The 27,255-nt window shown below is 43.5% G+C and overlaps 1 protein-coding gene across 2 annotated transcripts in view; it reads right to left on the bottom strand.

Annotated features, from left to right (window-relative positions):
* Positions 1-1,206: 1,206 nt before the first annotated feature.
* Positions 1,207-27,255, bottom strand: part of UBASH3B (ubiquitin associated and SH3 domain containing B) — a 170,157-nt gene continuing 144,108 nt past the window's right edge. For both annotated transcript variants that reach the window (XM_003923583.3, XM_039471376.2), the window contains exons 7-14: positions 22,238-22,370; positions 20,677-20,797; positions 19,924-20,046; positions 17,237-17,329; positions 15,592-15,736; positions 10,981-11,087; positions 8,231-8,340; positions 1,207-6,380 (exon numbers count right to left, since the gene is read on the bottom strand). In XM_003923583.3, coding sequence (XP_003923632.1) covers positions 6,243-6,380; positions 8,231-8,340; positions 10,981-11,087; positions 15,592-15,736; positions 17,237-17,329; positions 19,924-20,046; positions 20,677-20,797; positions 22,238-22,370 — 970 coding nt within the window. In that variant the 3' untranslated portion in view covers positions 1,207-6,242. The remainder of the gene's footprint in view (positions 6,381-8,230; positions 8,341-10,980; positions 11,088-15,591; positions 15,737-17,236; positions 17,330-19,923; positions 20,047-20,676; positions 20,798-22,237; positions 22,371-27,255) is intronic.

Raw genomic sequence — 27,255 nt, 5'->3', positions numbered from 1 at the left:
TCTCGGAGTTTTCATTGACTGAACTCACATCACAGTCAGGAAGACTAAAGTCTACCAACAAACCGGGACAGATTTTTGCCCCAAATGACTGTCCACTGTGTGGGCCCAACTGACTTTGTCCCAGACCATTGTATGCTCTTCAAGTCCATTGAATTTCTTTAAAAATCGAGGCAGGTGGATCAGCTGAGGTCAGGAGTTCAAGATCAGCCTGGCCAATATGGTGAAACCCTGTCTCAAAAAAATAAATAAAAATTTAAAAAATTAAAAAATCATCTACTATCTGCCTACATCCACACTTTCCCACGTTCCCCATTCTTTTTCCCCTAAGATGTATGGTATATAAGTATGTGTACCCCATTGGGAAATTGGGCACTCACTCTGTGATACTCCACATGTTCACATAGGTAATAAATGTATATGCCTTTTCTATTAATCTGCCTCTTGTCAGTGATTTTCAGTGAAACTTAGAGGGCAAAGGGGAAGCTTTCCCTTGGCTGCAAGACATGAAAAACTTGTATGCTTTTTCTTTTTAATCTTTTGTTACAGGAGCCTCAGCCCTGAACCTAGGATAGGTTGAAGGAAAGATATTTTGTGTCCCCATAGTTTGTACATAGGGCAGGGGAAGCATTTTGAAGCTTGTTTTTTTCAGACATGGGTGGGTGTTCAGCTCCCCGGTCTGAATGGCATGGGGGCTTGATGCCCAGAGACACACAGCGCAGCTGGAGCACCCTCCCCTTCCATCAGCAGCAAGCGCCCCCTGGCCGGTCGAAAGCAGAATCACACTCTTTTTTTTTTTTTTTTTTTTTTTTTTTTTGAGACGGAGTTTCGCTCTTGTTACCCAGGCTGGAGTGCAATGGCGCGATCTCGGCTCACCGCAACCTCCGCCTCCTGGGTTCAGGCAATTCTCCTGCCTCAGCCTCCTGAGTAGCTGGGATTACAGGCACGTGCCACCATGCCCAGCTAATTTTTTTTGTATCTTAAGTAGAGACGGGGTTTCACCATGTTGACCAGGATGGTCTCGGTCTCTTGACCTCGTGATCCACCCGCCTCGGCCTCCCAAAGTGCTGGGATTACAGGCTTGAGCCACCGCGCCCGGCATCAGAATCACACTCTTAATGCACACTTAGGAAATAATGCTGAACAAAGTAACATCTGAAAACAGGATAGGAAGAGGCCACTCGGAATTTAAAATGACATTGCTCTGGATCAACTAAGAACAGTTTCTTTTTATTAAGTCATCTGCGAACCATTTAACGGAGATGGTCCTGAAAGGCGCATCTGTAATTACAATGGTGCCATAGCTGTATCAACAGGGGAGAGCTCTCAGCCAGGAAAGCACAAATGCAACGGAGAGTTTACAAAGAACTTGGCAATACAGGTAGGTGTGGTTTTCCTATAATTACAAATATTCCTCAAATAAATACACCTGAATCACATAGAAAAAAAAATACAATAGCCTTATAAATGAGAAAGAAACCAATATACCTCTCTAGAATAACAGGTGTAGAATCATCTGTGTATAACCAAATGCCTTGGCACTGTGTTTGCATATTGAGTGACAATCAAAGAAAGAAGCAGTACATATTTTCCATTATACACATCTATCCTGTACAGAGTCCATGATAGTTGAACAGCTGCAAAATTCCAATTTGTTGTGTGAGTAATGGCAGCTAAGTGTAAAATATTTGCAAGAACTGATTGTATATTAAGTTTGTCTACTCGTCACTATAATTTTAAACCTATATACACCAAACCTACTATTATTTGTTTTTGAAAATGAAGTTATTTCATCTACATTTATAATCTTTTTCCCCCTCCCCTTGGATTTTCATTATAGCTAGTCACTTTCCTAGGAAAATTCAATATGTTAAAGTATTAAAGAGAAGCAAATCCAATTTTAATCCTATGTTTAAAAATGAAAAGCATCTGCCGTCACCTAACAAAATATCCCCCATCACCTTTGTAAAGTGAACATTAACCTAAATAGATGTTAAAATCGCTCTTTTCTCCACCCTCCTCCACCCGTCTCATCTCTCCCGGCAAGGCAGCCTCGTTAGACTAGCGCCTCTTCTTTCTCACACGTGTGCTGGATTACAATTTAAATGCAAATAACCCTGCACCTCATTTTCTAAGTTCGTGCAGATTCGGTAACAGTTGTCTGTGCTGAAGCCTGTGAAATCAAACGGAGGTTCATCTGTATTCTAACACATGGATTACTTAGAGTAATTTCAAAACAGCAATTCATCACTGCTTTGAAATTCAACACTGGACTTGCAGAGTGCCTAGGTTATGGAGGAATGCCTTCCTTTTACCACACAGGCAGGCCTTTCCACAAAGGCAATGAGATAGGAACTTTTACTGTAGCTGTTCAATTAGTTCCCAGTGACACAAGGTAATTGAAATAAGAGACTTCATTTTAATACGAATACAGCTAGTTGAGTGGAAAAGATACATTTATGGTAATGCTAAGCACACTGAGAAGACAATCTATATGCATTCCAAATACCACTAACAAGGAAATTATCAACAATTATTTACCAAACAGACGTCACTCCGGAAGACAAATTTTTTATTTTTTATTTTTTGCAAAATCATCTTTCAAATATAAGGTTACTTTAAAATAATTCTTTGGTTAAAGTGTAATTAAAATAAAAAGTAGAAACTCCTCCAAGCCTTTCACTATAGAGTGAAAAATACTCCCCTCTTTCAGCCATCAGATGGCCATTTAATCAGCCATTCAGATTCTATGAATCTAAATGTAATGGAAAACACTGTAATCTGAACTCCATACTGGGGTAAGCAATAAGCTCCTAGCTACCAATGCAGTGATGGTGAAGAGAGCCTGGGAAAATGAGACCCCCAGCTTATGCATTAAAATGTGCCAATTACTCTAGTCCATGGAGGAATAGATGCGGTATTTTAAAATCACAGGAAACAAAGTTCTATCTATGAATAACACTAGGGCATTACCAGATTGATGTGGCACACTTGTAGAAGAAGGAAACGGTTTCAGACTTTCAATCTCAGATTAAATCATTTAGTTAATTTATTTTCACCTAGTTCATTTCAAATAACTTTCTAACATTAAAAAAAAAGAAAAAAAATTCCTGCCTGGCGCAGTGGCTCATGCCTGTAATCCCGGCACTTTGGGAGGCCTAGGTGGGCAGATCACAAGATCAAGAGATCGAGACCATCCTGGCCAACACGGTGAAACCCTGTCTCTACTAAAAATACAAAAAAATTAGCTGGGCATGGTGGCATGTGCCTGTGGTCCTAGCTACTCGGGAGGCTGAGGCGGAAGAATTGCTTGAACCCAGGAGGCGAAGCTTGCAGTGAGCTGAGATTGCGCCATTGCACTCCAGCCTGGTGACAGAGCAAGACTCCGTCTCAGAAAAAAATTCCTCTGTACAGGAAACCATTGCTTCTTATCTGTCAACTCCTTCCTTGCCCTTCCTTACTTCTCCTCAACCTATACATCATTTGTTCTAATAAGCATTAACTTAGATCAAAAAGAACCAGCCACAACTTGAGGTTATATTTAATATTAGTCTATAATTTTTGGATGTATGTGAAATTGAGTAATATAGTTGTCTGTTTCTGTTATTATACATAGATTCCACATGATTTCCAAATAATTTCTCAATTGCAGTACAAGTTTCGTTTTTTAAATAGGTAAGTGTGCAAGAACTTAATGCGAATTCAGATCTTTTGGGCCATTTTGACAAGCAATTTGAATAACGAAAGCAGAGAAATACACTCTGTCTTGTTTCCCACTAAATTACTCAAAAAATTATTTTAAATGTCTATCTCCTTTTGCTTATATAGACCATTGCCTAAGGCAGTGTCCATATTGGACTAAGAACAATGGATTGTAGCCCAGTCAAACAGATGTATCAGGTCATCACAGGACTAAGACAACCTAGGGAGATGGAGCGGATAACCTGTTCCAGACTCTGTGTCACACAGTTACAGCTACACTGCTACAGTTTCAAGGTGAGACATTCAAGCATCATTCTGAGCCCTCAACGCTCACGAAAATTTGTGGTGAGTCTGTTAAAGATTGTGGATCTGATTAAACGGTGGATTCACTTCATTACAAATACCAGAAGAATAAATGGTAGAGCCATTACATTAGTTATAATGTGACTTTTAAGACCTTTATTGGGACTATTCCCCCACGACATTTAAATTAACGTGTCACTACAGGTCTATTTCCATACCCAGAAGGTAGGTCGGCGTTTGTGCAATGCCAGAAGAAACCATGATTTGTTTCTCAAAATGTAAAATACATGACATCTTTTTCTAAGTGACCTAAAAAAATACAACTATAGGCCAGGCATGGTGGCTCACACCTGTAATCCTAGCACTTTGGGAGGCAGAGGCAAGAGGATCGTTTGAGCCCAGGAGTACAAGACCAGCCTAAGCAATATAGTGAGACCCTGTCTCTAAAAACAAAATAAAACAACTATAATCCTTTTACTGATTAATGTATGTAGCCAGCATCCTTTCACGTCCTCTTCTTTCTAGGGGTTATCAAGTTCTAGTTTCAAATACAAGCATAGATCTGTTTTTATATGCCATACATTTTATGCATCTGAGCTTTGAAATGTAGTCAATGTTATTACAACATATAAACATTCCTTGTACACTAACTCATGTTTCTGTAAAGGGCTGGCATTCCACTTTGCACATCTTCTACAGCGTCAGCTATACCACAGCAGACCATCATCTGTGGCCATCGACTGTCAGATAGTCACACAATTAAACAGACATTGATAACTGATGATTTGGTTTGATTGTCATTTATTTTTCTTTAAATAAACTCCCTCTAAATGCAGGAAGTAAGCATAATGAGAAACCACCGAAGGTGGCTCTCCACATTTCCTCAAGTATCCCTACTTATATATTTTAAATTATCATAGAAAAACAAACAAGACGACAGCACAAGTGGCAATGCAGCCATGACCGTCACCGTTTAAATTAGTTCCCTGACTTACTATACATCCCTGGCATAACTGATGCATTTGTGAATGTTCTGTTATGGTTGACATGTACTGTAAATGTACAACAACCTGACCCTTGGTATGATTTGCAAACATATCCATATTGCACAGAATGAACTTCTTGCTGCAGGTAATGTATCTAACACACATCCGTTCAAACTGTGACATCCTTAACTAGTTAACATAGTCTAGAACAGGCGTCCCCAAACTACAGCCCGTGGGCCACATGCGGCTCCCTGAGGCCATTTATCCGGCCCCCCGCCACACTTCAGGAAGGGGCACCTCTTTCATTGATGGTCAGTGAGAGGAGCACAGTATGTGGTGGCCCTCCAACGGTCTGAGGGACAGTGAACTGGCCCCCTGTGTAAAAAGTCTGGGGACGCCTGGGCTATAATCTAGGGGCAAAGACAAGCAACTTTGGTGATTTAGAAATGCAGTAGCGTGTTAGGCTACAACATGTGTCATTCCAAAGTCACTTCCTATTTTGCAAGTTCTTTGCTCCTATGATTAAATGCTTCACACATGTATCTTATCTTTCCTCCTGAGTATCCAAAAGTGCTTTGTCTTCCCATTTCACAGAAGCAAGGGGGGAAGGGCTGTAGCAAGAAGGGCCAGCTCTAGAGAAAACTGTGGCAGTACCAAGGTAAATGTTAGCATCCTTAAGCAGGTGTCTTCAGCCAGCGACACTGGTGTGTGGGGTCTAGTAAGGGGAGGATTTCATGTGTAATCTAAAACCAACTTTCTTCAGGGCATGTTTGCTAATAATCTTATAAGGATTCCTCAGCTTGGCTCTGCCTAACTAGAAAATGGAGATCAAAAGAAGATTCCATTTCCAAACTGCCCTTTGAATGCTCCCCCAGCTGGTCTGGGCACACTCCTTCCTCCTGCGTCCCTTAGAGCGGGTCAGCGGCTCCCTCTGGAAGAAATGAGGCCCCTTAGCTGTGCATACCCAGAAGGAAGGAAACTTTCTCTGCTGTAGCAGGTGCCCCAGTTTAAAGGAAGACAATTCTCCAAAGCCTTGTGAGCTAGGGAAGAGTCCAGAGAGAACACATTTTTTTCCCCTCTGAATCAAGTCTTTCATTGACACAGTCTCATCTGAAGAACTTTAAGTGTGAAAGGAAATATGCTAAATTATTCTGAGCTGTCCACTTAGAATGTGGTGTGGATCTTCCCACTGTTTTTAAACACACAAAAAGACACGTCTCCAAAAGGCCTTTTCTTCCCGTTCACTCCTGTGATTTATTCTTGAAGCAAGGTCTCTCTCCAGTTGAAGCCCCCGGTTGGTCCATGGGTAAGAGGAAGGATTGGTGGATCTGTCAGCTGCCATATTCCAGTTTCTCCTAATTCTTCACAGGAACAAAATCCCAGATATGGGATCTGAAGTAAGAGTTGTAAAGAAAGGGGATATTAGAAGATAGGTTTACTGCTTTAACTTTTACCTAGATACAAAGATATTCATGTGGCCCTAGAGAATGGCAGTCAGGAATGAATAGAGGCTTTGTAGAAATGCATTCCCTTCCCTTCAAACATCAGTAAATAAAATAAAATGGATAAAACTGATAACTTAGAGGGAAGAGTATTTATACTGCAAGAGGATTCATCAAAAGGATCTGTTAAATGGTGACCTCGTCTAACATAATTAAGTCATTGTTCATAGATTGCTGCTTAATTGGGTGAAAGAAAAGAAGACCAAAATACATAAGGCTATAATGCCAGGAGTTAATTCCTAATTGCCAGTCAAGTTAAAAGGCAGCTCAAGGCCGGGCACAGTGGCTTATGCCTGTAATCCCAGTACTTTGGGAGGCTGAGGTGGGCGGATCACTTGAGGTCAGGAGTTCAAGACCAGCCTGGCCAACATGGCAAACCCTGTCTACACTAAAAAAAATACAAAACAATTAACTGGGCGTGGTGACCTGTGCCTGTAATCCCAGCTACTCAGGAGGCTGAGGCAGGAGAATCACTTGAATCCAGGAGGCAGAGGTTGCAGTGGGCCAAGATCGTGCCACTGCACTCCAGCCTGGGTGACACAGCAAGACTCTGCCTCAAAAAAAAAGAAAAGAAAAAGGCAGCTCAAACATTTCTGAAATTATACTTGAACCCAATGGAAAAGATTTTTCAATTTCAAAATATTTGTTTCACCCGTTTTTTTTTCCCTTATGAGTCTCTGTAACATTCAAAGCTGAAGCTGTGTTCTCCCTCACTTCAGTCATTACAGCAATTTTAAAACTTACTTTTGTCTGTGTCCAGAGCTGCATTTACAAGCAAGACAAAATTCTGTCTTCCAAATGAGGACAGATGCATAAATAAACTTTTCAAAAATGTGAGAAAAAAATCGCAATTGACTTTGAACCAGGTTCTCTGGTGGCAGAGAAAGGAAGTATGTAATTCGCCTGAAGGGAAACGTGTGGGAGGCAGCTGACCAGAAAACCTCTCCCACAGGCACAGAAAGGAAGACTCCAGATGTGTGGGGCAGCCTCATGGGTTTTCTGTCTTGCTGTCTTGTTCCTGGCTTTGCCCTTTAGCCTCCTCATTTTTCCCTTTTTTTTTTTGAGACGTAGTCTCACTCTGTCACCCAGGCTGGAGTGCAATGATGCCATGTCGGCTCACTGCAACCTCTGCCTCCCGGGTTCAAGCAATTCTTCTGCCTCAGCCTCCCGAATAGCTGGGATTACAGGCACATGCCACCATGCCCTGTTAATTTTTGTATTTTTAGTAAAGAAGTGGTTTCACCATCTTGGCCAGGCTGGTCTGGAACTCCTGACCTCCTGATCCACCCGCTTCAGACTCCCAAAGTGCTGGGATTACAGGCATGAGCCACCGCGTCCGGCCATCCTCCTCATTTTAAACTGCTGCATGCCTTGGACTACCTTCAAGGACCTGTCTTTGAGTTAAGCTTTTGAATGCTGTCTTTTTGACTTGACAGCTATTAATCCAATCCATGTTCCCTCGGGGAAATCCAGACAATTTGCTTATAATTCCTAGATGCTTCCTACATTTTAGCTCTTAGAAGCTAGAACTAGCTCTAACACATTGTTTTTCTAACACCAAGACCTAATAAAATGCCCTGCACAGAGTATCATTCAATACATCTTAGTCGAGTGAATCAATAAATAAATATTCCCAGCTCAGCATAAACATGTGCTTCAAAGAAGTTAGTAATCAGCCAGTCATTGTGCTGACCTCAAACTACTAGCCACTACAGACCCCAAAGAACAAGCATGAATTACCTTTCGGACCATTTGTACAAAGTCCTTGGAGTTCTGAGGTGACAGGCCCTGAAGTTGGCAGGTACACGCTTCAAGGGAAGATGCGTGGGCCACAATCAGGATGTTATTTCCTGGGGGAAAATGGCAAGGAATAGGAAGACAGTTTTTATAAACACATGGAAACTTCCCAAATACTGGAAGCGAACTAAATGCTCTGGAGGGGAACAAATACACTCAAGAAGACAATTTGTCTAAGCAATGTTTTGAAAGTGCCTTGCTATTGTTAAGGCAGCTTAATTTTTTTTTTTTGAGACAGAGTTTCGCTCTTGTTACCCAGGTTGGAGTGCAATGGCACCATCTCGGCTCACCGCAACCTCCACCTCCTGGGTTCAGGCAATTCTCCTGCCTCAGCCTCCTGAGTAGCTGGGATTACAGGCACGTGCCACCATGCCCAGCTAATTTTTTGTATTTTTGGTAGAGATGGGGTTTCATCATGTTGACCAGGATGGTCTCGATCTCTCAACCTCGTGATCCACCTGCCTCAGCTTCCCAAAGTGCTGGGATTACAGGCTTGAGCCACCACGCCCGGCCGAGTCAGCTTAATTGTTTTTGTTTTTTTTTTCAAGATGGGGTTTCACCATGATGGCCAGGCTGGTCTTGAACTCCTGACCTCAGGTGATCCACCCACCTTGGCCTCCCAAAGTGCTAGGATTACAGGCGTGAGCCACCATGCCTGGCCTAATTTTTTTAACGAAAATTTTTTATCTTAAAATAGTTACAGATTGATGGGACCAGGAGTGATGGCTCATCCCTGTAATCCCAGTACTTTGAGAGAATGAGAAGGGAAGATCATTTGAGCTCAGGAGTTTTGAGACCAACCTGAGCAACACAGTGAGACCCCTGTTCCTATAGAAAATTAGAAACAAATTAGCTGGGTGTGGTGGCTTGTGCCTGTATTCCCAGCTACTTGGGAGGCCGATGTGGGAAGATCACTTGCGCCTAGAAGACTGATGCTATAGTGAGCCATGAATGCATCACTTTGCTCCAGCCTGAGTGACAGGAGCAAGACCCTGTCTCAATAATAATAATAATAATAATAATTATTATTATTATTATATATCTATGGGAGGGTTACATACATACACACGTACATACATACCAGTGGTCCCATGAACCCTTCATCCCAGCCCCTCCAACGATAACATCTTACATAACTATGGTATGGTATCAAACCCAGGAAATGGACACCGGTACCATACACACTGCCTATTCAGATTTTAGCAGGCATGCAAGCAGTTGTTTGTGTGTATGTGACGATATGGTTCATGCAATTCTATCACATGTGTAGTAGCTTTGTGTAACCACCGTGACAATCAAGATACAGAACTGTTTTATGTCCACATGGCTCTCCATGCTACTCCTTCTAATATAGTTTTTTTGAGACGGAGTCTTGCTCTGTCACCCAGGCCGGAGTCCAGTGGTGCAATTTCAGCTCACTGCAACCTCTATCTCCCAGGTTCAAGCGATTCTCCTGCCTCAGCCTCCTGAGTAGCTGGGATTACAAGCGCGTGCCACCATGCCTGGCTAATTTTTGTATTTTTAGTAGAGACAGGGTTTTATCATGTTGGTCAGGCTGGTCTCGAACTTCTGACCTCGTGATCCATCCACCTTGGCCTCCTAAAGTACTGGGATTACAGGCATGAGCCACTGCACCTGGCCTCTAATAGAGTTTTAAATGTTCCCACTGTAGAACTGTGAGCACTTGAGACTTTCTGGTTGATAGAGCATGTTATGTACCTTTTTTATTTTATTTTATTTTTTTTTGAGACGGAGTTTCGCTCTTGTTGCCCTGGCTGGAGTGCAATGGCGCGACCTCGGCTCACCGCAAACTCCGCCTCCTGGGTTCAGGCAATTCTCCTGCCTCAGCCTCCTGAGTAGCTGGGATTACAGGCACACGCCACCATGCCCAGCTAATTTTTAGTATTTTTAGTAGAGACAGGGTTTCACCATGTTGACCAGGATGGTCTTGATCTCTTGACCTCGTGATCCACCCGCCTCGGCCTCCCAAAGTGCTGAGATTACAGGCTTGAGCCACCGCGCCCGGCCAAGCATGTTATTTACCTTTATGGTAGTGAGTGGCTAATCAATGAAAACTGGAAGGTGGGAATCATCCATAATACTGTTGCTCATGGCTGTCTACTGTTAACATTTGAATATAAGTATTTTAACTTAAAAGATAAAAAGAGATGAAGGGAATGTCCATACTTTTTTTGTAATCCTTTTCACTAAAAAATTTATAGTGAACAGTCTTACATATTAAATATTTGAGCTCAAGGTTTAGAAAATTCAATAGCAGACACAGTTGAGCCTTACAGAACACAGCTCTTGGTTGTTGATAGCAGGGAAGGTATGTGTGTTTGTGCAGGTGTGCCGGATCAATTATAGGCAAAACAGTGGCATTCTAGAGCTTTTGGAAATTGTAAGAGAGAATCTCTTTCACAGAGTGCAAGATGAATAGCTATAACACAGAATTTAAGTTATTAAGAATAGTAACTAAGTCTGGTGTAAACCCCTGTATTATCTACCATTTTAGTTACTTAGAGAATATTACAAATTTAATGTGAAAGTATCTGGAAGGAAATCTGGAAATACATTTCTTTCTTATTAGACTGGTTAGCCAAAGCAAGTTGAAACATCTTGAATAGCCTATTAACCGTTACAGAGAAATGAGCATGTATGTAAATGATGGAGTCCAGAATAATACCACCTACCTTTACTTTTACATTCACTTATTATTTCTTTTGTTACTTGGAAACTTCTACTGATATAAGTATCATAGGATTCTGAAACAACTAATTTGCTGACTGGAATGTGAGGTCTGTAATAGAAAAATGAACAAAGGAAATGAAAACATTTTGATCTTGAAACAAAAAAAGATATCACTCTAAACTTTTATTTCAAGGCCTTTCTAAAGTTCCCATAGATCTGTTTGTTTATCCATTTCCCTAGAAAGGAGAAAGGCACAGGGAAGGGTATTTCCACTATATGAACATGGAGTGGAAATGTACAGAAATACTGGTTATGTGTATGGCATCACAGTGACCAGCTGAAAAATGAGACATTCAGTGCATGTTTCACCCACGGGATAACATATAAACCACTGATTGATGGTCCTAGTCACATAGCTAATACAAAGCAAAGCAGAGGTGCAACCCTCAACCTATTTAGATCAGCAGGAATTTCCCAGGCCTCTCTTCAAGACCTGCAAGGATAGGTTTTAAAAGCAGATATTAGATCCACCTGATTCTTTGTGAGTTTATAAAATTTTCACGTCTTTTCCTTTTATTTCTCTCTTAGTCTGAACACAGACCACGCACTTGGCACAAGGAGAAGTGTAGAGCATAAAGATGAAGACAACTCAGTTTCTGTGCTGGAGAAGTTCTCTGCCTGTGGATGGGGTGAAGAGGCTATTGATGTAAATGATAATTAGAATACAGTCCACAAAGGCATGTGATGTTGGCTGTGTCCCCACCCAAATCTCCTCTTGAATTCCCACGTGTCATGGGAGGGAGCTGGGGGGAGACAATTGAATCATAGTGATGGGTCTTTCCCAAGCTGTTCTCATGACAGTGAATAGGTCTCATGAGATCTGATGGTTTTAAAAAGAGGAGTTCTCCTGCACAAGCTCTCTCTCTTTGCCTGCTGCCATTCATGTAAGTCGTGACTTGCTCCTCTTTGCCCTATGCCACGATTGTGAGGCTTCCCCAGCCATGTGGAACTGTAAATCCAATTAAACCTCTTTCTGTTGTAAATTGCCCAATCTCAGGTATGTCTTTACCAGCAGTGTGAAAACGAACTAATACAGCATGGAAGAGGATGATAAAAGTGCAGCCTCCTGTCCTGGTGCCCCTGTATGCCTTCAAACCCACTCACCAGGGCCCTCGGGGGCCGCCTCTGCTCGCCTCCACCCCCGCTTGACTATGGAGAGTTTCTGTGTTGTTTCTGGTCCACAAGATGTTTATCTTGTTTTCTGGGTACAACTATGTCATTTCAGTTTTCTTATTTTGTCAGTTTTCAATTATGTCTTTCATTGCTGGGTGTTTAGTGCCTGGCGGAGGTGTGGTGAGTTCTCAAAATGAATTCACATGGTTTCTTGATTCGAATACACTGTTACTGCTACTATTAGCGTTGAAAATATTTAGTTAGGTGCCCATATGTGTCAGGCTCTGGGCAAGCACCCTACTTAACATTCTTTCAGTCTAATCCTTCCAGCAATGCTTTCGTAAATGCTGTTTATGGATGACAAAACAGAAGCTCGGAAAGGCTGTGGCTGACCTGCCTACAGTAATACTGTAAGCAACTCTTAGAACCTCGGTTTGAATTTGGGTCTAGGTGAGCCTATCCTCCACATACAGCTTCTGACAGTGTCCTTGTTAAGCCTGCCCTTCTGTGCACATGGGCCTTCTGTCCAGAGACGAAGAATGCCATTCCACTTGAAGGAAACTTGCCCTTATCCTGCATTCTCTCAACATGCACATTTCTCCTAGGAAACAGCCTTCTGAGTCTCACAACACCCTGGGGTATAGGTAGAGACCTGAATCACCACTTGTTAGGGCTGTACCTCATTGTTCCGGAGAAACTCTTCTCCTCTTTTTCTCTCCCCATCCCCACCTCACACCCAGTTCCATCACCATTTATGTCACCTGATCTCCCAGGCCTGTCCCCTCCCCACAGTGACAAAAGGCCACACTGTATGGCCCAGGGAGTCATTTCAAGGGTGAGACCAGGTTGTCATGTGTGAGATCTATGTAGGTGAAGAGCAGGATACCTGCTGGGATTTGGTTCCTCCTGATCAGTTCTTGCCTGTGGCTTCTCCCAGCACCTTAAAGTGAAGCCTGTGAAGATAGTCTCTATTACCTTAGCCAGAAATAGTGTCCAGTGTCTGACCAGCCCTGATGGGCTTGGCCTGAGTCAAAGTTTCCTCATCCCTGTCAGCAGAACGTGCCCTGCTGCTAGCCACACCTACAGGGCCTGTACCGTCCTCGGAGTCAGGTGGCCTTCCCACCACCCACCCAACCTGGCATGCAATGGCTGGGTATCCTGGGGATACCCAGGACAGTATCCTCCCCCAAATATTCTCTTGCCATGATCCAGGTTGTAAGCACAGGCCTCTGCTTTGAGCCTCACACCAAAGTTTGATTTGTTTCCCCTCTAATGCTCCAGATCCATGCCCTCCCCTAATCCCCGGCCCTCTGAGTCACGGCCCTGTTCTGCAGCCCCACCCAGCTGGTGTGGATTTTGTTTTTTCTGCCTTGCTCCTCTGGCTCAACTCCTGAAGCCTGGGGTTGCTTTTTAAGGCCCCAGGCCCTTGGTTTTGCTGCCTGTAGATGGTGCTTTGCTAGTGGTCACCAGCCTGGATAGCTTCCCTGACTTGGCTTTCAGTCCCACCTCCCTCCTGTTCTCTTCCCATCCCTGCTGCAAGAAGAGAGGGCTCTTTCGGCAGAGCCTGCCCAACTCACGCTACCCTGGCTCTCAGGGCTTGCCCTTCCGCCTGTCACAACGTAGCTTCAATCATTTGGGCACCACTGACTTGCCTCCAAAGGCTTGTGCATTTGGCGTCATTAATTTCATAAAGAATTAAGCTCCAGGGCTGTCTCTTTCACATGCTTAAACTTTGGCTTCCTCAACTGATTTTTCTCAAATTAGAGGCTCCATCTCCTCCCCCGATTCCCTCGCCAAACAGAAAATGGTTGATTTGAACTCTGATTTGCTGGAGAGGAAAAGGCAATCTGGAATAAGGACTGTGTCCTGATCCCAAGCTCCTGGCATTCATCCTTCTGCTCACACTGCTGACGGGGTGTGTATCTGAGTGTACATTGACAGGCTCAGCTAGAATGATTCTGGAGCGTTTTGAAAGGCAGCTTGGGAGGGATGGCAGAACATACCTAAAGGAAATATCAAAGACATAGTTGACCCAAGTTGGTCTGGGTGGGTCTGGTGGTGAATGATGAAAGTCATTTCACCGATGTTGGTGGCAACTCCCTTCTTTCCAGGCCAAAGGGATGGTGGCTTTTGGATGGGGACAACAATTTATTGCTAATTCCCTGCAAAGAACAGCAAAACAGTGGCCAGAGAGGGGACAGAACAAAATGTGAAGTGCATTAGTAGGGGATTCTGCTGATTGATCTAATTTTATTTTTGAGGAATGCCAATTCCTTTAAGACAAGAAGCAGCAGCACACAACTAGTTAATGGAGTTATCTGAGGTCTTATTTGCTGAGAAGAAAAAATGAGTATAGAAAAAGAAGATATTCTCTATTACCTTAGCCAGAAATGCACATTGCTTTATTTGTGGTTTGGGTAGGTATTTCAAATGAAAAATCAACAGGTATCACAAGTAAGAAAGTTCTGCTTATATAGACCACTTGTTACAAACTCTGCCTTAAGAAATATGAGCTGACTGGTCCTAGGGCAGTGGGGCTTACAAGTAACTGATCACAACCAGCTACAGATTTCTTTGTTCCTTCTCCCTTCCCACTGCTTCACTTGACTAGCCTTAAAAAAAAAAAAAAAAAAAAAAGAAATATGAACTTAATTCCCCATTATACTGGTCGTGACCAGCTGTTCCTTCTCAAAGAGATTTTTACGAATACCTGAGTAGACTTTCAATAGTTAATTTAACTATATTATTATTGATTAATTCTTAGTTGTGTACATGTCGATTATTCACCTGTAAGCAATCTACAAATATTTTTTAAAATCCCAGCACAGTCAGGTTTAATGGAAAGAAGAAAGGAACGGGAATGAGATGGCTGCACAGCAGACTGCACGGTGCTTGGCATGTGGGAAATGAGGAATAAAGGTTTTATTATTGTCATGTGTGATCACTAAATGCACATATACCTTTAGACAAGCCATTTGAACTCTATTCTATATAAAAATGGCTTACCTACATTCTGGGGATATAGCAATAATAAAGATAATACAGAGGTTTAAAAATGCTTTGAAAAATTAAATGTAAAAAATCTAAGACAAGACATCATCCTCTTCCTTATCACTCCAATCTTCTCAACTGCAACATCACTAGCTGGTGCTTCTTGCTGGAATGCAAAATGGTTTTATTACACTGAAATAGTATAATAAAGTCAGAAAAATCCAACACAGGCTTAGGCTGGAGAATCTAATCCACACGAATGCCAAATATGAAAACAAATGCTGGCTTTTCTCCAGTTTTGATTTCTAAAATCATAGCTTGATTTCTACCACTATGGACAACTGCCTGTAGGTGACATCTAGCCCTGTCTCCTTCCTGAACCTGGCCTAGAGCTAGTGCGTAAAGCACTTCCATACTGGCCTCAGTAAGCAGCAGTTTCCAAGGCTTACCTGTAGGTTGTATCAACACTCAGGCTGGCTGCAGCTAACTCTGATGGAGGTATCCATGCAGGTAATGTGTTCCCAGCAACCCATTTTGTCCACTCAAATAAGCCGGGCTCTACACGGATCTTCAAGTGATTTTCTTGTTGTAAACCTTTAGGGGTAAAATACGGTGAAGATGAAGGAAGTGTCTCTATATTCTCAGGCCAAATTGATAAATAAGCTATTCTCTTTCCTACTGGCTGTTATATATAGCTAACCAGAAGTGGAAGCATGTGGATTTGGACAAGAGTTTTTAATTTTTGTGCGTTACTAACACATGAGTTTAATACTCTTGCCATACCGCCAGGATGTATGCTGGCTTTAAGTCATATCTGACTTAAGGAAAAAAGCCACAAGTCATTATCCTTATAATTTATTCAAGGCTGGGTGCTGTGGCTCACGCCTGTAATCCCAGCACTTTGGGAGGTCGAGGCAGGCAGATCACTTGAGATCAGGAGTTGAGACCAGTCTGGCCAACATGGTGAAATCCCATCTCTACCAAAAATACAAAAATTAGCCAGGTGTGGTGGCAGGCACTTGTGGTTCCAGCGCCTCTGGAGGCTGAAGCAGGAGAATCACTTGAACGCCAGAGGCAGAAATTGTAGTAAGCCAAGATCGTGCCACTGCACTCCAGCCTGGGCAACAGAGCGAGATGCTGTCTCAAAAAAAGAAAATAGATTCAATTCTATGACTCTCATAATTCCTCTTTCTAAAGCAAATTCCATGATGGTCTTACCAAGAAACTTCAGATAGTATCCACTACTCTATAATAGCTTACATCGTAATTGAGTATCATGTAAATTATTCATTTTCTCTATCAGAAAATCTATGCTGAACATTCACTAGTAGCAGTGCAGAAGTCTTCTGCTTTACTATAGTGTAACTGGCCTTCTAGAAATGGTCCCTGCTTAGTTGTCTTTATATTGCATGTAGTCCAGTTGTTCTATGCAAATTTAATACACAAATGTCTTCCGGTAGTGAAGAGGTTTACTTCAGGTTAAAGGATAGAAGACTCAGATGTAGTGTCAAATTCTTTGTTGTCTTGTTTATTTCTGGCCGATTCATTTATTTGATAGAAATAAACAGCCTGACCCTGTTCCTTTTAGTTTTTCTTCCCATGAAATGAGAAAGGAAATACCTGTAACTCACGCTTCCACAGATTTTAGGGTGAAAGTTGAGTATTTTGGTAGCAATGTTGCTTTTAAACTCTTTTTCATTCAGTAAAGAAAAAAGATGATAAAGATTTCAGACCCCCAAGAGCACTGTAGACAGGAGGCAAACAACAGATCAAAGCAGGAAAGTTATTTGACTATTAAGCGTAAAGAAAGGATCACACTCTATAACCTAAACATTTTGCAAGACTGAGATTTATCCAAGAGTGCTTTAAATTCTCAAGAAAAACGTTATTAGTATACTTCTTTTATTTCACTTAGGCTGCCCGAGTATGTTTTTGTGACTTGTGCATAGACTGCCCTCCGAAAGAATCGTCCCTTCATTCCAGATTCAAAGCTTTCAACTGGCCAATGTCCCATGACTCTAAGATAATTTATGTGTGGGACTGCCTAGAGGCAGAGAGATGGACTACTTGCTTTTGTCAACCTGCAAGTCTTACCTTTCAGGATATTGTGTGCAGTCTGAACGCAGCGAAGGGAAGGGGAGCAATAGACGTGGTCAATAATGGTATTGCTCTCTAATAAGGCTTCACCTGCAAAGAAAGCCACAAAAGAATCCGTCCGATGGATTTACTCAGTCTCACTTCAACTCTCAGTGTGAGAGGGTGCCGAGCAGTAAGCCCTGTAAGGCCCTCTTTCCCAGCTGGGGCTCACATAGAGCCCGTATTTTCAGGCTTTGTTTGTTTCTAACAAAACCCCTCATCAGTGTTTCTATGAGAGCAAGCGACAGAGCCCTTCTTGTCTTTCCTTTGTCTTCTCTCTGGTGCTAACAAGTGGTAAAGCCTTTAGCTAGGAAATATTTAGAAACAGCACAACACTCTGGCTTCAAGTTTGTGACAGAGGATTTATTTTATGAAAAGGAGGTCTTGTTTTAATTTTATTCTGGGCTAACCAAAATCTCAACATGTCATATTCTTAGACACCAGAGATAAATCCCAACACCTCATACTTTAATGCTATCCTCATAAAATCCACTTCTTTAAAAAAACTATTATTATTCATTTAGTTTTTAGAGATCGGGTTTTGCTCTGTTGCTCAGGCTGGAGTGCAGGGGTGTGATCATAGCGCACTTGAACTCCAGGTCTCAAGCAATCCTCCTGCCTCAGCCTCTCAAAGTGCTAGGTCATAGGTGAGAACTGCCACACCTGGCCTAGAATTCAGTTATTTTATCTACTGGATTAAATTCAAACACCTTAATATGGTAGCAAGGTCTTCCATGAACTTGCCTTTTTCCATCTTGCCAGCCTCATCTCTGCTTTGCCTTACAATTTATACTCTAGAAACAAGACACTTTATTCCCCTGCATTCCTGAGGCTGTTTCTCAAGTCTAAGACTGTCAGTGTGGTCCTTTCCACTGAGAATGCCCTTTCCTCACCCTGCGCCTTCTTTGACCAGCTAACTTCCAGTTCAGCTCCCAGCTTACCTCTTCTCTTAGATGTCTTTTTGTCTTCCCATAATATTCTGTGTCTGTGCATAGCTCTATGTGTATCATATTGTATGATATTTATCCACACATAAGTTTGTTTCCCTGACTCACGCTTGGGTTCCCAACATCTAGTCCAATACCTCGCACAAAGTAAGTGATCACTAAATATCTGCTAAGTGACTGGACAGGAAAGTACTAGCCCCCTGTGACAGTCATGGAATGGGCTTGCAAAGAACTGGGCATCTTCAAAGGATCAGTTGGCCTCTATAAATTCAGCAACTGCAGGGTCTCTCTTTCTGGGTCAAGACGGCCAGGGGAACACCCGTGTTAATTCTAGCTAAATAATTATAAGCTTGCTTGGCTCAGAGTACACTGAAGTTTATACACCGAACTAAACTATATTATTGGTACAGTTAATTATAAATCAAACGGCAAAAGGAGGCCTAAGGTAAAGACCATCCAAGAGCGCAGTAACGCCGGGGAACACCGAGGGGTGGCTGCAGAGCAGGGAATACTGCTGTGGTCCCACGAATGCCTTCTCAACATGGAGACTGCATGACGGTCTCGTAAAGAGGGCTTGTGAAAAGACCTCTGAGAAGGGAGGCGACCTCTGCTCACGAGACCTGGAGAGTCTTTGCAGATGGGAGCTGGCAAGGAGGAGAAAAGCCTTGCAGGGCAGAGATCACGGAAGGCCTTGGGCTCTGCCTAGGTTTTCGGAATATGGAGTGACTTTAATTGCTCTAAAACCCCCTTGATGCATTGGTTGTGGTCAGATCCAGTGGCTCCTCATCCACTAGTACTTCTGATGCAGCAGCATCCTGATAACAATTGGTGATAAACTCCAATGTAACTCCAATAGAGTACTAGTTCAGCATGACTTAGAAGGATCTCAAGTGCTGTTAAATGCTCAGAGCACTAGTTTAGCATGACTTAGAAGGATCTCAAGTGCTCTCCCCGCCATCTTACCTACCCCTTCACCCTTCCCTTCCATGCCCATAAAATCAATGAGATTATGCTCATAATAAAAGTGTTTGGGCTGGGTGCGGTGGCTCACACCTACAATCCCAGCACTTTGGGAGGCCGAGGCAGGTGGATCACCTGAGGTCATGAGTTTGAGACCAGCTTGGCCAACATGGTGAAACCCTGTCTCTATTAAAAAAAAAAAAAGTGTTTGGAGCCCAGAGCTTGTGGCCAGCGTAATTCCCACGCTTGCGCTGGTCCCCTGGACCCACGCTGTAAATTGTACTCTTGTGTCTGTCTTTATTTCCTTTTCTCAATCCCTTGTCACCGCCAGGCCTAAGGGCACCCACGTACGGGGCTGGTGCTGGTACCCAACACCTCTTCCTCACTCTTGTCCTCTTCCCACAGCCATGTGGGCAAATGCTGCTGTCCTGAACTAGAGGCAGACTTGTCTGCTACATCCAACAGTGAGCAAAGTAACCCAAGCCTGACCTTGTCCATGACTTGATCACGAGCTCCTCAATAAGGACCACACCTCGTTCACTTTGGTCAACCAACCCAGGGCCAAGCACAGCATCCTAGACTTAATGGCTGTATAATAGGTTCCTTTTGAATTGAGGAAATACATTGCTTGCAGGAAAGTTATAGAAACCCCCAGGAAGCATCCTGCATATCCATGGTACCAGTGTTTTAAAGGAGAAGGCAAGAAATGCCTGGAGTGCAGTCACCCAGGATACTTACCCACTAGTCTCGCTTGCATGCATCCAAATACAGTGATGGGAGCATCTTTCTCGTAATCTCGGAAACCACCACTCCGCTGAGGTAAACTATGAGGCATGTTCAGGTTGGTGCGTATGTAGCGGCCTGAAAAATGAAAAGGTTAGACAGCAGATACATAAATGTCTTGTTTACTTGGGACTCCCTTGCTGATCCTGACACTCTCCAACCCCATTCCTTCTTGGCTAAAGAGATCATAATGAGCTCTCTGGAGCTGATGGAAAATATCAAGGCTGACACTTGGTTTCATAAAATGACTTGGAATCCGCTCTTCCGTTCTACTGACAAAAGGGACATGAGATTGTTTCTCAGTGGACGTAATAACGAGGCACTGTAAGGCAGGTGAAATTCCCTGGTTCTGCAAGCCTCCGTATCTTAAAATGCCATTCAAATGAAAATGGAACCCAGGGAGCCAACGAGATTTTATGGCAGGAACTCTGGCCATAGGATCAGGGTACGTGTCTGCTGCCGACTTTGCCATATGACCTTGGGCCAGACATCTGTCATCTTGGTCCCTGGTATCCAAGTTTATAGAATGGGGACAGGAACACTACTTCCCTAAAGCTCAAGACAATCAGGAGGGACTTATGGATGACAGACATTTTCTATAGCATACAGAACTATAAATGACTCCCATCTGGATAACTGTAGCTTGACTGTGCCCCCTAGAGGCCACTATGGGTATGCCAGTGCTGAGCAGACCCACCAACAACTCACCTTTGGCATCAAAACACTGGGACAGCCAGTACTTCCCAAACACAACGTCCATCCTCTCACCATGCCGACACACAAAGAGGCATCGCTTTTGGGGCCCGGGCTGGCTGTTGACCCTTAGAGGCTGCAGAGAAAGAAGGCCATGAGTGAAGACACACATGGCAAAATGGACATGTCTTGGAGTCAGGTGCCAGGTGAACTGAGCTCTACTACCAAAGTTCTGCTAAGATATGACTTGGACAAACCTCTTAACTGCCTTGGATTGAGGGTGGCATATCCGTACAGTAAGGACAGTAAGACTCATCCTACAGACCTCATAAGTTATTTTGAGGCTCAAATAAGATAAACTGCATGTGCTTTATAAAATAAGAAGGGTTATGAAAAAGGCATTATTGTTGCTACTGCTGCTCTTTTAGAAATAGCATTTGGCCATTACTAAAACATGACGTCCACTTTAAGTTACAGCTCAGAGCTAAAACTAACTATTCATGTAGAGACAGCCATCTAGTGGGACACCTTCCTACCCAAAAGGGGTGACTCATCAGCTTCTTCAGGGAGTGAGTACGTCTGTGATCACAAATGTGTCCACCCCTTCTCTGAAGTGTGTGGCCAGACCACGTGGTCCTCACGGTCCACTCCAGCAGTGAGGCCCTGTTTTCCTATTCTAATCACTGTGTAGGCTCTTCTGTCTGACTGTATGCACATTGGTGACCCCCAAAATGAGACAGCTGCTACCTCTGGGTGATGACATAGGCAAATCTAGTCAAGGGCATGTCCAAATGACTTTGGCTTCTATAACTGCTGGATGGAACCTTACAGATGTTTTTACATTCCTTCTTTCTGATATAATCAGCTTTTCCAGTTTCCTTAGTGCTGGCCAGCACTTCACACTTGCTCCTAGTTGCCCTGACAACGTTAATATGTGGAATGATGGCATGATCCCTCCCACTTCTTTTCCTATTGTTCCTTAATTTAAATCCTGGGCTCCAGCCACAATGGTCTACTCCCTTGATCTTCAACATGCCTGAACTTTCAACTTGTCTCTACTTGTACTATTCCGGCAACTACTCCCCAATTCCTTCCATCTCCAACCTTTCTTGAAAAAGGTAACACATACTGAGCACTCATTATATGCCAATTATTGTGCTAAGAGCCCTATTTTAATATTTTCTTTCGTTTTTTTAACTTTTTTATTTTTTTACCTTTTTTTCTCTTTTCTTTTGTGCATAAGCAAGATTATTATTTTCTTTCATCTTTGTAACAACCTACAAAACAGATACAACTATGGGCATTATTTCTACTTAGGAGATAAAATCTCCTCCTCTCTCTGTGGAACGACCTTTCTTATGAGCCTAGGTTTAAATGCTGGAAGTCACTGTCAGTACTGCTCATCTGATTCTTCCTAGCCTTGAATTTTTGTATATCTTTTCTAATTTGGTGTACTTTCTTCCCAGGAGATCACGGAACCTTTAGGGACAGCAAGGGCAATGCCTCATACTTAATAAATAGGTTCTCAGTGAATCCTAGTTAGAGTTGGTGGTGTGACCCTAACAATCGGGCTTACCTGCATGGGCTGGCAAATGATAGTAAGAGGAGTCGTCTCTCCAAGCCCCTGGTCCTCATACGGCCGCCTCTCCAATACTCCATCCCCAAATGTGAGAGAGTTGGAAGACGTTGTGTTTAAGATTGAGTAAGAACTGCAGAGGAAGATAAGGAAGGTGTTAACTGCTCTGGTCAAGAGTCATCAGCATTTCCTCTTGGGCTCAACAGGAATGTGGGAATTAACTCAAAGCCCTCTGTGGGCAGTACAATGGGGGAAGTTGAGCAAGAGTGGCCCCATTCCTAAGGGAGGAACATCTTGTTTTATACTGAAGTCTTGCAGTTAATAAATTAGAGGTAAACTGGGTGTGGTAACTCACATCTGTAATCCCAGCACTTTGGGAGGCTGAGGCAGGCAGATCACTTAAGGTCAGGAGTTTGAGACCAGCCTGGCCAACATGGTGAAACCCCATCTCTACTGAAAATACAAAAAATTAAATGGGTGTGGTGGTACGTGCCTGTAGTCCCAGCTACTCAGGAGGCTGAGGTATGAGAATCGCTTGAACTTGGGAGGTGGAGGTTGCAGTGAGCCAAGATTGCACCACTGCACTCCAGCCTGGGTGACAGAGTGAAACCCTGTCTCAAATGAAATAAAAATTAAAAGTAATTAATTAATTAATTACAGGTAGATGGGTTTCTGCACTGAGGGCAGATATATTCATTCTTCTGGGCAGGGATGGGTCGCAGTGATTTTGTGCCACACATGGTTTGTGCCAAAGACAATTTCAAGAATAATGATGTATCAATTATTTGTTTGCAGTTATTTTTTCGGTTTAAAAGAAATCTACAATTCCTGTTGCCCTTAATATTTCCGGCGGTAATTTCCATCTGAAGTGAAGAATGATAGGCGGGTATTTTCAACCATCTCCACCACTTAGCCAGTGGCTCCTAACAGTCAAGGAAACTTTGTGGCCGCAGCCCCCTATTCTGGGCTCTTCAGCCTCCAAACCCTATCTATCTCCACCACAACAACACCTCCAACAGGATGACTACAAACAGAATTATTTCAGAGAAGACTATTCTCACCAGATGTTTAGTGCTGTGAGCCAAGAACTCTCATTTGTGAGTGTAACACTCTAACTACAGAAACCCCAAAGAGGTCTTGCTGAAAGGAAGACTGTCAAAACCTGCCAAGCTTGAATGACTGTGAATAGTAAGACTTTCACAAAGCTTTATCTAACAAACGTTGCAATTTAAATATGGTTGTTAGGTGAATCCAATGAACATCTTTGGAATCACTGAGCTGAGTCCAGGGGGCACATTTAAATTTTGTAATTTCTTTTTTTTTTTTTTTTTTTTGAGACGGAGTTTTGGCTCTTGTTACCCAGGCTGGAGTGCAATGTCACGGTCTCGGCTCACTGCAACCTCCGCCTCCTGGGTTCAGGCAATTCTCCTGCCTCAGCCTCCTGAGTAGCTGGGATTACAGGCACGCACCACCATGCCCAGCTAATTTTTTGTATTTTTAGTAGAGACGGGGTTTCACCATGTTGACCAGGATGGTCTTGATCTCTTGACCTCGTGATCCACCCACCTCGGCCTCCCAAAGTGCTGGGATTACAGGCTTGAGCCACCGCACCCGGCCCAGGATTTTGTAGATTTCTTGCTTCTTTACAATTTGGGTAGCTGTCCATCCCAGTTTGCTCCATCTACTCCTGGCTTGTATCTGTTGACCCAGCAACCTATCTAGGCCCCCACCTGTTCTGGATTATTCTCTTTTAACATCGTATTATCAGAATTTTATTTTATTTTACTTTAGAGATGGAGTCTTACTCTTGGCAGCCAGGCTAAAGTGCAATGATGTGATCTCCGTTCATTGAAACTGCCGCCCCCCAGGTTTAAGCGATTTTCCTGCCTCAGCCTCTCGAGTAGCTGGGATTACAGGCGCACGTCACGACGCCCGGCTAATTTTTGTATTTTTAGTAGAGATGGAGTTTCACCATGTTGGCCAGGCTAGTCTCGAACTTCTGACCTCAGGTGATCTGCCCAGCTCTGCCTCTCAAAGTCCTGTGATTACAGGCATAAGCTACCGCACCTGGCCCAGAACTGTATTTTTGAAAATAACTTTTTATATTCACCAATACAATACAGCTAACTGGTTGTTAGTAAGTTTTTGTTCCAAAAAGTTAGGCGATTCTGACTATTTTAGCACCCCCTTCACTTTCAGAAGTGGCTCCTTTTCACTAGAAGTGATAGACTTATTCTACTTATAAACGAAGGTCTCAGAAGTCTCAAGCCCTGAAAAACTGACTTTGAGACCTTGTGCGTATAAGAATCAGCAGGGGAATTAAAAAAAAAAAATACTCATGCCGAGGTCCTGCTCCTCACAGATCGTGATTTAGTAGGTCGGGTGGTGGGGGGACCCAGGAACCTACAGTTCAACAAAGCAGCATCAGTCCATCTGATGTGTAGCCAAGTGAAACCTGTTACGGTAAAAATTTTTTTATTATTTATTTTATTTTATTTTATTTTATTTTTTTTGAGACAGAGTCTCACTCTGTCACCCAGGCTGGAGTGCAATGGCACGATCTTGGCTCACTGCAACCTCCACCTCCCAGGTTCAAGCGATTCTCCTGCCTCAGCCTCCTGAGTAGCTGGGATTACAGGCGCGTGCCACTGCACCCAGCTAAGTTTTGTATTTTTAGTAGAGACGGGGTTTCAACGTTTTGGCCAGGCTGGTCTCGAACTCCTGACCTTGTGATCCACCCGTCTCTGCCTCCCAAAGTGCTGGGATTACAGGCGTGAGCCACCGCGCCCGGCCAACAGTAAAATTTAAGTAACTGTGGCCCAAGGAAATCCTATGCTGTTCACACGGAATAATAGACCAGCTATTCTATGTTATTTTAAACTGAGACCCTCCCAAACTTCACACAGTTAAAGAAAATCCAGCTTGGCCAAGCGCAGTGGCTCAGGCCTGTAATTCCAACATTTTGGGAGGCTGAGGCGAGTGGATCACCTGGGGTCAGGAGTTCGAAACCAGCCTGGCCAACACGGTGAAACCCCATCTCTACCAAAAATACAAAAATTAGCTGGGTGTGGTGGCACATGCCTGTAGTCCCAGCTACTCGGGAGGCTGAGGCAGGAGAATCACTTGAATCAGGAGACAGAGGTTACAGTGAGCTGACATCACACCACTGCACTGCAGCCTGGGCAACAGATTGAGACTCTGTCTCAGAAAAACAAAAAACAAAAAACAAAAAAAATCCGGTTTTATTTTCTGACTCATCAAAGCTTCAGGGTTCGAAATGCCTAGCTACCTAGAATCATGCTTGTACAAGTCTGCTTCTTTGCTTTATTGCAGCTGTGAAGATACTGATAGGATCCCTTCTCTCCCTCCTTCGGCTCCCATGGCAAGACGAATGCCAGCCTCTTTCCCTTCTTAACTGTCATTATAAAAGGACCTGACTCACTCTGAGACAGCGTGGAGCTGTCAGTTCCAGTAAGACAGCAGTCAGATACTTCTTGCTCAGAACAGTGGAGGGAGGAAGCCGGGCCTGACATCCGGAACCTCTCAAGCATCGGGAGAGCTGGCTTCTCCCTGCCACACGCCAGGACGCCAGGCCTGTGCTAAGCCCAAGCGGCCAGGCAGCTCACTCAGCTTCAGAGAACACAGAAGAGCTTCATCAACTGAAAAACACCTGAGGATAACTCAGAACCAAGTAAGGCACTTCAGTTAGTGTGGCGAGAACACATTCCCTTAGTAGGGACTCAGAAAACTGAGAAGCATGGGGCAGGGAGCGTTGTTAAAATCAGTGACCCCTGAGCAATGTCCCACCATGCCAGCCAGGTCGTGCTCGACATCCCCCTGGGGCTCTACGTCCTGAAGCCTATCTTGGGTTAGGAGTGAGAGAAGGTCAGTTTTACAAAGAAGCGGGGCTCCGCCTCCTTGAGTCATTTGACCTTGGGGGTTAAGTAGGAAAGCGCAGTTTATCTACAGGATTGCTTTTATGGAAGACACATTTCCTTTGATGAACACTAAGTGAGGACTGGCAAACACAAGACAGAAAAAAGAAAATCATCATCATTATGCAAATGCGATTTTTTTTTTTTTTGAGATGGAGTTTCACTCTGTCACCAGGCTAGAGTGCTGTGACATCATCTCCGCTCACTGCAACCTCTGCCTCCTACGTTCAAGCGATTCTCCTGCCTCAGCTTCCCCAGTAGCTGGGATTACAGGTGCACACATGCCACCATGCCCAGGTAATTTTTGTATTTTTAGTAAAGATGGGGTTTCACCTTGTTGGCCAGGATGGTCTTGAACTCCTGACCTCCTGATCCACCCACCTCGGCTTCCCAACGTGCTGGGTTTACAGGTGTGAGCCACCATGCCCGGCCACAAATGGCGATTTTATAGTCACTGCTATTATATAGCAGTGACCTCATAGGTCAGTGCAATTATTTAGTTCCATTTTCTAGATGAGCAAACAGAGGCTCAGAGAGGTAATGCAAATTGGCCAAGGCCACACAGCTGGTTAAATTGAGAGAGTTATCACTTAAATCCAAGACTATTGGAATCCAATCTCAAATTCTTTTTTTTTTTTTTTGAGACAGAGTTTTGCTCTTGTTACCCAGGCTGGAGTGCAATGTCACGGTCTCGGCTCACTGCAACCTCCGCCTCCTGGTTCAGGCAATTCTCCTGCCTCAGCCTCCTGAGTAGCTGGGACTACAGGCACGTGCCACCATGCCCAGCTAATTTTTTGTACTTTTAGTAGAGACGGGGTTTCACCATGTTGACCAGGATGGTCTCGATCTCTTGACCTCGTGATCCACCCGCCTCGGCCTCCCAAAGTGCTGGGATTACAGGCTTGAGCCACCGCGCCGGGCCCTATCTCAAATTCTTAATCACAATTGACTAATGCCTAACTTATTCCCTACTCTGATCAGGGTTGGCTGTGGAAGCTGTTAGTTCAATTTCAGACATGGTTCTCGGGGACATGAGATCATTAGTAATCTCTCAAATAAAAGAGGACACAAAGACCTCCCTGG

This window comes from Saimiri boliviensis, chromosome 6, assembly GCF_048565385.1.
Source record: "Saimiri boliviensis isolate mSaiBol1 chromosome 6, mSaiBol1.pri, whole genome shotgun sequence".
Classification (NCBI taxonomy): Eukaryota; Metazoa; Chordata; class Mammalia; order Primates; family Cebidae; genus Saimiri; species Saimiri boliviensis.
The sequence above is the reverse complement of the archived record's forward strand: the minus strand, read 5'-3'. Positions and strand labels throughout refer to the sequence as shown.